At 41.9% G+C, this 12,015-nt stretch overlaps 1 protein-coding gene across 6 annotated transcripts in view; it reads right to left on the reverse strand.

Annotated features, from left to right (window-relative positions):
• ANKS1A (ankyrin repeat and sterile alpha motif domain containing 1A) overlaps positions 1–12,004 on the reverse strand; it is a 178,301-nt gene extending 166,297 nt beyond the window's left edge. For all 6 annotated transcript variants that reach the window (XM_046640767.1, XM_046640765.1, XM_046640764.1 and 3 more), the window contains exon 1: positions 11,701–12,004. In XM_046640767.1, the coding sequence (XP_046496723.1) occupies positions 11,701–11,900 (200 nt within the window). In that variant the 5' untranslated portion in view covers positions 11,901–12,004. The remainder of the gene's footprint in view (positions 1–11,700) is intronic.
• Positions 12,005–12,015: the final 11 nt, after the last annotated feature.

The following is a 12,015-nucleotide window of genomic DNA, read 5'->3' on the forward strand; positions in this document are numbered from 1 at the left end:
AACATGGGAGGCTTTTTCCTCTTCATGAGCTGCAGGGCATTCCCCTACATCCTCCAAACTAACATACTATTTGGCATAAGTTTAAAGACATTCCCCTCATTCAACTTTCCTATATTCCAGGGAAAATGCCAGCAATTTTTTTTAAATAAGCCTCTCATTTTATGTAGTCAAGTGTTCCAAAAGATTTTGTATTACATTCTTGGGTAAAAGGAGGAATCCCCACTTGCATAAAAGCTAAGAGCAAGGACTCCGGAGCCAGTCTGCCCAGGTTCAAAATCAAGTTCTACCACTGACTGCCTGACTACCTTGGGCAAGTAACTTGACCTCTCTGTGCTTCAGTTTCCTCATCAGTAAAATGGCAAGAATACTAGTGCCTTCCCCAAAGAGTTGTTATGAGGACAAAATGAGTTAATATTTGTAAAGTGCTTAGAACAGTGCATGGCACAAAGTAAGTGCTATAAAAGCAACTATTAGAATAAATAAACCCTTGATGAATCTTTTTGGTAAAATATTACCTAAGCATATAGTAGGTAATGGTCTGAATCTCATCCAAAGACACTGAGTTCTCCAAGTGGTCAAACGTAGTGCTTTACAGGCAACAGTCTTGAAGTCAGAGAGACTCCTGGCTCAGCACCCCTCTGTGTGGCCCTGGGCTGGTCACTTTAACTTCTCCCTGAACCTCTGCTTCTTCATCCGTACAATGGGAATAATAATTATCTAGCAGGCATGCTGTGGAAGTCAACTGAGAAAATACAGATACAAAGTTCTTGGTGCAGACAGAGCAAAGTATTAAGAGCTCAAGAAGTGAAACTATCCCCTCCTCCCAAATACACATGTACACATCCACCTACAATAGTCTGTGGCAACGACTCTGAGGTGTTGTGAATTAACCTGCACATTAACTACCTCAACTACCGCACTGTGGGCTGGGACTGCCACCGAAGTTTCATCATGGCTATGGGGCAACCTGAAGAAGCAAGAATCAGGCAGCTGGACCCAACCAGGACAAGAGTCAATGCACAGACATCATCAACTGGATCAGAGGAAGAGTGGAGAACATGACACCAATAGTTATGAGCAAAGCCAGAACTGGGGCTCCTCTCCAGGCCCAGCAAAGAGCTAAAGACCTAAAAACAAACACTAGAAAGCCTAAGACTTTTCCAGTGATTCAGGTAAACAGCCCTGAACTGATCTGTTTTGTAAATTTTTCTGGCCATCAGACTTCTTATAAGTAGATCTTGATTGCAATTCAAAAGGAAAACTAATGAGAAATGGGTTGTGTTTAAAGGAAACTGAAAAGAAAATCACAACGACTGCTTACTCAGGTAAAAGGAAAACAAGTCAACAGGTTGCTTCACTCAGACAAAAAGGGCTACGGGCAGAAACCCATTTTAAGAAGGATCTTTCTAAGGTTAAATGAAGTACCACCTCCCAAAAAACCAGTTTGTGTTTTCTAAATAACTGATACCTCAAGAAAGAGTACCACTTTCTCTCTCTTTATCTACAGGTAAGAATAGTTTCCAATTTGTTTAAATAAAATGTTCCTTAAAAAAATTAAAATCCCTGAGATTTTAAGCTCTTGCTATGACTGAAAAGAATTGTAATTAGGAGATCTGACCGTACACATGCAAAGCTAAAAGCCACCAAATGCAAAAAAAGATGGACAATAAAAAATCTTACTTTCTTAATCCTAGTAAGGATAAGCACTTAATCACTCCTTCCAAATGCAAACATTAATGCTACTAATCCAACATCAGTGAATGCTCAATAAATGCTGACTACTGGTACTATTGTTAGTGAGACATACATGTGGAGCTGCTTTTCCAGGCACAGTAAAGGAAAAGACTGGTCTCCAGACATCATGTTGCTTCTAGTCACCACCGGTAGGGATAAGTGGTGTGCAGCCATGAGAAAGGAGAGAGCTCAGCTCATGGAGGCAAAGCCATAGCCTTGTCTTGCAAGAATCATGCAGCATCCAACTCAACAGTGTGGATAACTCCTTGGCACTATGAAGCTGAAATCTTTTAAGGTATGTTTTCCTTTCTCAAGAAATGAAGTTCAATATATTTCTTTTCTTACTTTTATTTTCATTTTTTATCTTAACTAATGAGAACAGTCTTTAAAGAACCTGAGAGCCCAACATGAAAGTGCTGTGAAGTCAGTCAGCATGATGCTTTCATGTATAGTTGCACTCCAAACCAAGAAAAGAAGATACACAAATGTCAGAACAAGAATTCAAAATCAGAGTTGTGAGTGGGAGCTTTGAACGCAATAAATCAGAAATCAGCAATAAGGAAACAGAAAAATGTGCTTAGTATTCTTAATAAAAGGCAATTCAACTGACTCTTCAATGTTTATATAAAAAGTATGACACCATAAAACTTACTCAGAATAACAAATGAGACTGAATAATCTAAGCTACAGCTCAGCTTGATACATCTAGATTCTTATCTAGAGCCACTCATAAAGCTGGTGGGAAAAAAAACATTCAAAGTGGGTCTTCCATAATTACAACCTGAAGAATTTGGTTACTCAAGTCCCTAGAACATCTTTTTTAAGGCTTTCTCAACTATAGGGCCATCTATGGCTGGCAGAAACTTAAAAGAAAAAAAAAGATTAGAAGCCAGCTGAGGGGCTGGCCCCGTGGCCGAGTGGTTAAGTTCGCGCGCTCCGCTGCAGGCGGCCCAGTGTTTCGTTGGTTCGAATCCTGGGCGCGGACATGGCACTGCTCATCAAGCCACGCTGAGGCAGCATCCCACATGCCACAGCTGGAAGGACCCACAACGAATATACAACTATGTACTGGGGGCTTTGGGGAGAAAAAAGGAAAAAAAAAAGTTGAAAAAAAAAAAGAAGCCAGCTGAACTGATCTATACTCTTGAAGATTAGAACATTTGATGTGCAAACGGCCAGATGAACCAGTGCACAAACCAGAAGTCTGAATAGAAATATCACTCAATTAAAATACGCAAACACAATTTAAAGTGATAAAAGCAGCACATGGAACCACTTAATTGTTTTTCTTTTTGACAGTTGTTGAGGCAGTCAGGGTTCTATTTCAGAGAGATCCTGGCCTCTGTTAGGCAATGACAGCATCCTCCGTCATACTAAGTGACTTCACAGCACTTTCATCTTGGTCCCTCAGATTCTTTACAGAGCACTGTCATTAATTAAGATGAAAAATGAAAATTAAAGTAAGAGAAGAAATACACAACTAAAACACACAAACACCTTTTCATTACAAACCAATTCAACTGCTTTTCATGGTAAAGTAAAACTGCTAAAGTCTAAATGTCTCAGAGTACATTTTTAAAAGGTTATTATTGAAGTACAAATATGTTTAAATATACGAGTTCGTAATGATATTTACAAAAAAACTCAGTGGACACCTCTGAAGACTACTAGGAAACCAATTTGACCTGAAAACTGGTAAATAAGGGAAAAGAATCAAGCATTTAATTCATCTTCCCTGCACAAACTGTCCCTCAGGGATAACCAAGTAGCTAATAACAGGAGGTTTCTCCAGAAAGTTTCTCTGAAAAGTATTCCAGGTAATAAGTGAAGAGGGAAAAACAGAAATGAAAATATCATTTCGAAAGTTCTTAATTAAATCATGGACCTGGGCAGTGATCGTCAATGGCAGCCAGTATCACAAAAAAGGAAGACTAACCTGAAGGCAGTACTTGACATCCCCTAGGAAGAAACCTGCCAAGAATTCTGAACCTGAATCAGTCCAGGGCTCTAGATCTGATTTCCAGCTTACAACAGGGGACAGAGGAACGTGTTAAATGATACCTCAGAGATGCAATGAGCAAAACCCAGACTGTGGGAAATGGGGCAAATGACCTTTCTTCTTCAACAAATAAACTGGAAAGAAAAAAATGACAGAGATGAAACCCACAGATTTAAAGAGACATAAGAGACATATCAAGCGAATACAATGTATGGACCTTGTTTGGATACAGATTTGAACACACCAACTGTAAAATATAAAACAAAATATTTTGGACAATATGGAAAATTTGAACCCTGACTGACTCAACATTTGATGGTTTTAAGGAATTGCCATTTATTAGGTAATAATGGTATCGTGAATATTTTTTAAAGAGTACTCATCTTTTAGAGATATATACTTAAATAACTTGATATATAGAATTTTCTTCAAAATAATTAGTTGAGGGGGTGATAAAAAGAAACAAAATTGGCCGTCAGCTGATAATTGTTGTGAGAATGCACTATTTTATTCTCTTGACTTCTATACGTTTGAAATTTCCCATAATAAAGGCTAGAACAACAAAAGAAAAGGGTTTTTGTCTCCTTCTGCTTGGAGTATATTGCTCCATGCATTTGTATTATTATTGGCCCTCTTCTAAACAGTTTGCCTCTGAAGAAGGACCCGAGAGGCCAACTTTGACCACTAAAAATCCTATGCCTGCACAAACGTAACTTTCTGCACGTAAGTAGCATTTAGCAGCCATACATCAGCACATTACTTTCCAATCAGAGGGACCCGTGAGATGTAAGGGGGCTGCAAATTATTATAAGAGTCCTCTAATTCAACTGCATGGATGTGATTTTTGAAATGGTTGAAGAGTCAAGTTACATCTACTATCCTACTGAGCATATAAAATATTTTAAGCATGAGTATGCACAACAATTAATCTACAAGGATATACATCACAGTGCTGTTGCAATAGGAGAAAACTAAAAACAAATTCGTGTCTGATGGCAGGGAAGGGACTGAATAAACTACATTCATACACACTATTGAATAGCACTTAGCCATTTAAAATGAGGTTGAAGAGAACAGAAAATGATAGGAAAGTGTTCACAATATACTAAGTGAAAATTTTAGACAGATTATATATAGAACAATGTCATTTCTGTTAAAAAAAAAAAGTTCATAGAAAAAAAGACCAAAGTACGTACACCCAAATTACAATAGTTAATTTCTTTAGGTGGTAGAATTATAGACGATTTTATTCTCTTTTTTATGCTTTTACGTGTCTAGCAATTTTTGTACAATAAAGGCAGAGGTCCATAGTCCCTTATCTACAATTCAGAAATCCAAAAAGCTCTGAAAATATATTTTCAAAAGTTAGTGGCAAACTCGTTTAGATATAAAACCTGAGATAAACTGATACAGAGGTGCTTCATATTTATCCCCTTTAGTGTGAATATTTACAAATTTCACTGCAGAAATACAACATTTCAGAGTATTGCCCCAGATCCCACTAGGGGCTCAATATTACCCTCCAAAAATCCCAAAATTCTGGATTCTAAATCCCAAGGTTTCAGACAAGAGGTTGTGGACCTGTGTCAGTTTGGAACTTTGCCACCATTACCATTTTCAGGCTTTTCAAAATGGGATTCATATTTGAAAAGGTTGGGAGCCTCCGCTATCAAACATTATACATTTTTAAATGGCAACATCCATAAGAAATATGTCCTTAACAGATTAATCATTCTGGATTCATCAAAGGCGGCAAGTATTGGGCTCCTGTCAGATGATTTTAGCAGCCGAGGTTTAACAAGCCCTCGGCGTGTGGCAGACATGATGCGCCTTACATTTAGCTCATGTGATGCTGCTTCCTGAGGCGGGTGCTCTCCCAGGCCCACTACACACATGAAGACACAGATGCTCTGAGAGGTTACGTAGCTTGCTTAAGTCACAAGGCAGAGTTGGGTCAGAGCCTGACCCCTGGCAGCCACGCTAAGCCCTCACCAGTTAAGCCAGGCAGCAGTTCTGTCTCCTGGATCATCTTCACCATTCTCAATAGTGGTAATAACATCATAAGTAAGGCAGAGACAATCGACTTGTTTTAAAAACTCTTTTTTGATTTGTAAACTAAACAAACTTGATCTACAAATTACTGAGAAAGGATAAATATGAAGCCATACCATATAATTTCTAGTATTACTACCATTAACTCTAACCACACCAAAGTTATTGGAAGATGTTCTATGAACGTAACAATATAATTTTCTACACCACAGAAAATCTCCCAGTAATCTTTTAGAAATCAGTGTGGGGAACATTTTCTGAGGGCTCTCCAGAAGAGACCAAGTTCCTACCCACAGGAGAGCCTGACATTTCCAAGAACAAACTCTCTACTATCTACTTTTGGGGTTTCCTTAGTGTCTCTGGGCTATAAAACCCAGTAATTTACTTTCCCTAATGAAGACCAGGGCAGAAATAGCCTAGACTTCCTTTTTGCAAACCAAAAATCACAGCTGTTTGGAGTGAACAAACCAAGGAGGGAAAAAGAACCTTCTGAAGGGATTTTTCTGGCCAAGGATGCAACTTTCACTGGGACCATAACCTCCCAGGACAGGCCAACATGCTGAAGCTGACTGGACACAAATCAAATTCTCAGACCACAAGATTGTTTCACTGTTTCCTGTCTCTAATTTTTGTAACTAAGTAAAAACTGGAGAATTCAGAAAAAGGGAGCTCTCTGATTTCTTAAGCTTCTGTCAAATTATCTTCTACTACAAGTAGATGCCTTACTCACTTTAAGATGAGGCATTCTCCAGATTTTTAGAAATAAAGTAACTACACAGAAGCCATCCAGGCATGCTACCTTTCTTGTTTCATTTTTTAATAGGGGAACCACATTCCACTTTAGAAAAAGCAAAAATGCACAGCAATTCCAAAGTAAAGGAACAGGGCTGCCATCCCAACAAAATCATCCTTAAAAGAAGCATTGTAAGAGCTTCTTTAAAAACCATTTTTAACTAATTGAGGTCTAGTGGAAGATCCAGAAAACTGCTATCCTAGTGGATAGTTGTTTTTGCTTTTGCATTCTCTTAGAAGAGCAGGAACTTAAATCAGACAAGTCCATGAGATCCTGCTTCCAGGAACTCCCATTCTTCAGTCCTTACATGGTCAGTACTGCCCTCTTCCTTAGGATGTTAAAATCATTTTGCTCAAAATAGGCAGATTCAAAAGGCACAGGAGGGCAAAAGGGTCAGCATGAGAAAAAACTGTCATGTCTGCATAATTTCCAAGCTACAGATCCATTCTAGGGGGTGAATTAAGGACCAGTTCAATACAATGGTTATGCTAACCAGTCTTTTTTTTAAAGTCTGAATTCCTTAAATAAATACTAGGTATCTTTCTTAAAAAGAATGAATACCTTGTCATATCTTCTGACACTTGGGAGAACCCAAAATGGGGTCCATTTTTCAAAAATTTTCATTCTTCATCCCTTATTTCAGAACATTTTCATATTTTGGGGAAACTCTTGGCTGTTTTTGGATAGTCCCTCCCACCCCCGGCCCCCACCAATGGTGGAGTAAAAACCAGTTTATAGCCACACTTATTGCTGCTGTCTATAAATTTTTAGGTTTCTCCAGCAAGCCCCCTTGGCTTCTTCTTTTCTTATTCATTCTTCTCATGCTCAAAACATTAAGTATAGAATTTTCCTAAACCACGACACAGTCTACTCCTCAATCACGGCCTTTGCTTTAGCTTCTCTATGCTTCTGAACCCTCAGGAGTGCACTGCACTGCACGTCACTCACGGTCACATACGTCAGTATTTAGCTCATAATTTAATTCATAGTTTTAAGCTAACATATGATGTTTTCTTTTAACATTTCCTTTTCTCAGATCTTTTTGCCCTTTAGTTGACAGAATTCACTTTTAACCCAAATATTACTGTATTCTCATACAGAAGCTGCTTTTCTGGAAATCAATAGTTTCACTATAACCATAAACGTATCAAACTCCCCATTACATGAGAATTTGAGTGCCTGCAATGTGCCCAGGGCTGAAAAATGCCATGAGTTAAAAAGAAGTCTACTACAGTGCATGTCCCAGGCTACATGAAGGCATGCATCCGATCAACAAAGAGAAAATGAGACAGTATTATAGAAAGCAAAATCCATGCAATCCAGAATCTCTGTAGGACTGAACATTTTAGATAACTATGCTTTCTAGATAATCAATATATTGCTTACCCTTTTAAATAACAAAAATTATATTTGGATCATTCTGGATAGAAATCTAAAATACGTTTTTCCTACTTTCATTAACAAGCTATATTGAACATAATTTAGTCTTTCTTTGATGGCTAAGCCACAATAAACAGAAATTTTGGCACTAAGCTATAAAGCAATGATGCTTGGGGCCTAACCTGATCTGGTGGGCTACAGTGTACATCTAGGTTAATAATCTCAAATCACTGGGGGGGGGGGGGGGGCATTATGGTAGATTTTAATTGCTTTTTCTATCTCTTACTTTGCCAGTCTGTCACACAGACATACCACACTGCCATAATCGCTGTAGGGGAACAGCCTTGCATCGCGAGAGAGACTGATTTTGATAGAGCACCTACTATATGCCAGGTCTGAGATCAACTCTGCCATGTGTCTAGCAATCGGTTTGGCACAAAGTAGAAGATGGGTAAACATTTGGTAAGTGAATGGCAACAATGTGCCTGCCCGAGCAGGTCCTCTCCCTTATTTACTGTTTCTAATCTGCCACAGTTTGGTGAACAAATCCCCAAGCATAAAAGAACATCATTTAAAATGTGTCTGGCACAGTGCTTCACACATAGCAGGGGCCACATGGCAAAACTGTATGTGCTGAATCAAACTGAGGATGGCTAACAGTGAGCACTTATCATGTGCCAGAAACTGTGGTAAGTTTCTTACACACATTGTCTAAGACAATATCTATAAGGCAGATGATATTATCCCCATTTTACAGATGCAGAAATTGAGGCTCAAAGTATTTCAGTAATTTGTATAAAGTCAAACAGTTAGTCAGCGGTGGCAGTGGAATGTGAATCCAGGCAGTCTGATTCCAGAACAAGTGGTCTTAAGCATAACACTATACTGCCCCTGAATAAATGTACAGTAAATAAGAGAAGGTCAGAAGGACATGAAGTTTATAACAACTTTGTCTTTTTAGTAGAAGTCTTCTTTGCTGACTTTCTGATTCTCAGGTATAGTCTACGTAAACATTACACTGACAGGCCAAAGCAATAAAGTGTGAAAACTAGGCAAGCAAAGTATGAGTCGATGAGCTATTGTACACTATAGTTGGGTTCCAAAGAAGTAGAAGGCTGAGAGATCTGTGTGTACTCGGGTCATTAGGGAGGGCTTTAAGAAGTTAAGACTTAAGCCCAAGCAGTACAAGAGAAAAGGGATGGGGTGAGAGAGAGGGCGTTTTGTAGCTTAAGAATAAGCACAAAGCCTTTGTGGAACTGGGGGGAGAGTCATAAACAGATGACTAGACAAACACACATGTGGTTTGGAACATTTCTATCCACTGCAGCTGTAAGCTCCTATTCCCGCCAGCTTTACTTGGTCACTCAAACAGCTGGACAAATGTAGGCTGTAGTTGGCAGTACTAGTGGGGTTAGGATATGGCAGCTAACGCAAAGGCCAAATCTGGAGCTCTGACTCCACAGCTCTCACTAAATGACCTTGAGTGGGGAGTGTGGCACAGGGGACCTACCATCCCCTATTTCCAAACCTGGAAAGGGAGGACATGATGACCTAGGGATTATTTAAATGCATGGGCTTATTTGCTCAGAAATCTTTTACTAGGTTGAACCAGTCACCTCTAATTAATGACACACCTAGTGTAACTAGTGCCTGCAGGTCCTCCCTGCCCCTAGGAGTCCCAGGGATGAGAGACTGCAGCAGCTCTTAGGCCATCAACCGTCTACAACAGACACAAGAGCAAGTCAGGAGGAGCCAGCTCTCTTACGCAAGGGAATGGAGACACCATCCACACTTTATGACAGACTGGAATATTAGCATGAGGCCCAAAGTCAAAACAGTGTGCTCAACAAAGATTTCCTAGTCTTGCTTAACTACACGGCAGTTAAATCCTCAGTAAAATTTCAACAGTCTCTGAGTGAGAGCGCTAAGAGTAACTCGACTTGTACTTGAAGGCGGGAGATCTGTGAAGTATCCCCCTTTAGCAGGATATGAGGGGAGTTGGGGTATCTCTGGCAAACCTCCAAATGCTACATCATTCACCTCATTAGAGACAGGCACCTCCAAACTCAAATAGTCTTTCTCATCTCTATGACATCAGAAGTACAGAAATACCAAGGTAATCCAGGTAAGAGTCAAAACCCAATTCATGCATTCAAAGCACATTTATTGAACACCTCTGAGTTGTCAGGCACTGACCCAGGGACCGGGAATATAAACATGAGAAAGACTAAGTCACTCTGAACGATGGAAGTGTGCCCATCCATTATTATTTCCCTTTATCACGCCCAACCACTCAAGGCTCCAGGCAGGAAGTTCTTCTAGTGCCGCACTGGCACCAAAGAAGTCTCCTTTCCCACTTCTGTGCCTCTGATCATCGTGTGCCCGCCTGGAACACTCTCATCGTCCCTCACCTCCCCAAATCCTCCCATCTTTCAAAGCCAGCTGTAGTCCCCCTCCTCCCGGAAGCCCTGATCTCCATCTCATTCCAAAGCGATGTCTCATTTCTCTGAACTACTAACAGTGACAGTGAGGACCACTATCAATTTATTCCGAAATTTATCATCCTCTAACTGATACTTTTATTCAACAAATCCTGAGTAGCAACTATGTGACAGCACTGTTCTAGAGGCTGGAGAAACCGCAGCAAACAGTACTGGGTTTCACCTCCCCAAAAGAACTCGTGGGGAGAGCTCTTCTCTTACACTGCTTTTTAATATCTTCCCATACAGACCTGGCTTTGTACTCAGTGCTTAATATCTAACGATTTATTCGAGCCTTGGGCTTCTTTGCTCCAAGCTCACTCAAACTGAAGTTACATAAACTGATGGGGAACAAAAGCAAACCAAGCCATTTCTAAATGAACTTCCACTTCTTAAAAACCTCAGAAGAACAAGGAAGGAAAAGAAAACAGGCTATGAAAGTGCTGCTGAACCAACACATTTTACTCACACTGACAAAGCACCTCCAATTCTCCCTCCAAGTCACACAAAAGTAACCTTTTTCTCTCAATCCTCAGAGCTCCAGATTCAAGTGTTTACTTTAACAACAGACCTTGGGAAAGTTTAAGGCATCCCTCAGTTTCCTAAACAAGTCTTTCTCAAGCTTTATTTCTTGATGAATAACCCCCTGATGAATCCTGCATATGCCACTTCGACTAAGCCAAGGAGGTTCGCTACAAGGAACTCGAATTTGAGCTTCAAGCACAAGAGGGGCTCAAAAAAGAACACTTGGAACCTGATAAATCCAGAGGCAATTTTAATATAAACAACAAAAGCCAGATCCTGCAGAGCCTAGTGGAAGGTTCCAAGTTCCCAAAAGAAGGAAATCAGGAGAATTTCCTCCGAGAGCCGCGAGATTCTGCAAGGCGTGGGAGTTTCTGCAGGAGGTGAGGGAGATTTAAAAAATACATAAACATTTTTTGCTTTCAAGACGCTCGGGAGACACGACCGCCGGCACCCCACGGCGGGCGCGGGTGAAGCCGGGCTGTGCCATGCGGCGCAGGCTGCCACCTGGGCACTCCCACCATTCTTCGCAGCCGGTCAGGACGCGAGACGAGGAGAGCCCGGCGCCGCGCGGACACGCACCGGCGCCCCCGGTCGGCGGGCCGCCTGCCCTCGCCCCGGGGAGCCCCGCAAACCCACCCCGCCGGGGTCTCAGGAGCCCCGACCTCTCTGGGGAGCCAGGAGACCGGCGGGGGAGAGGGGGTCTCTGGGCGGCTGCCCGGCCCCGGCGCGTTACCCACCTGAGCAGACTGGAGAGGGGATGGCTGGAGGAGCCCAGGCCGCCGCCGCCGCCGCCGCCGCCGCCGCCGCCGCCCCCGGAGCCGCCCCCGCCGCCGCCGCCCCCGAAGCCTGAGGAGAGCCGCTTCCCGGACAGCAGCTTCTCCACGGCCGGGAGGTGCCCGGTGCGGGCGGCCTCCAGCAGCTCCTGCTCCTTCCCCATCCCCAGGGCAGCCGCCCCCTGGACGCCCTTCCCGGGGCCGCCGCTGAGCCCGCTCCGGCTCCCAAACTTTCCGTCTCCGGGCAACGCACCCCCCAAACCGGCCGGGGACACCACC

Source organism: Equus quagga, chromosome 15 (genome assembly GCF_021613505.1).
Source record: "Equus quagga isolate Etosha38 chromosome 15, UCLA_HA_Equagga_1.0, whole genome shotgun sequence".
Classification (NCBI taxonomy): Eukaryota; Metazoa; Chordata; class Mammalia; order Perissodactyla; family Equidae; genus Equus; species Equus quagga.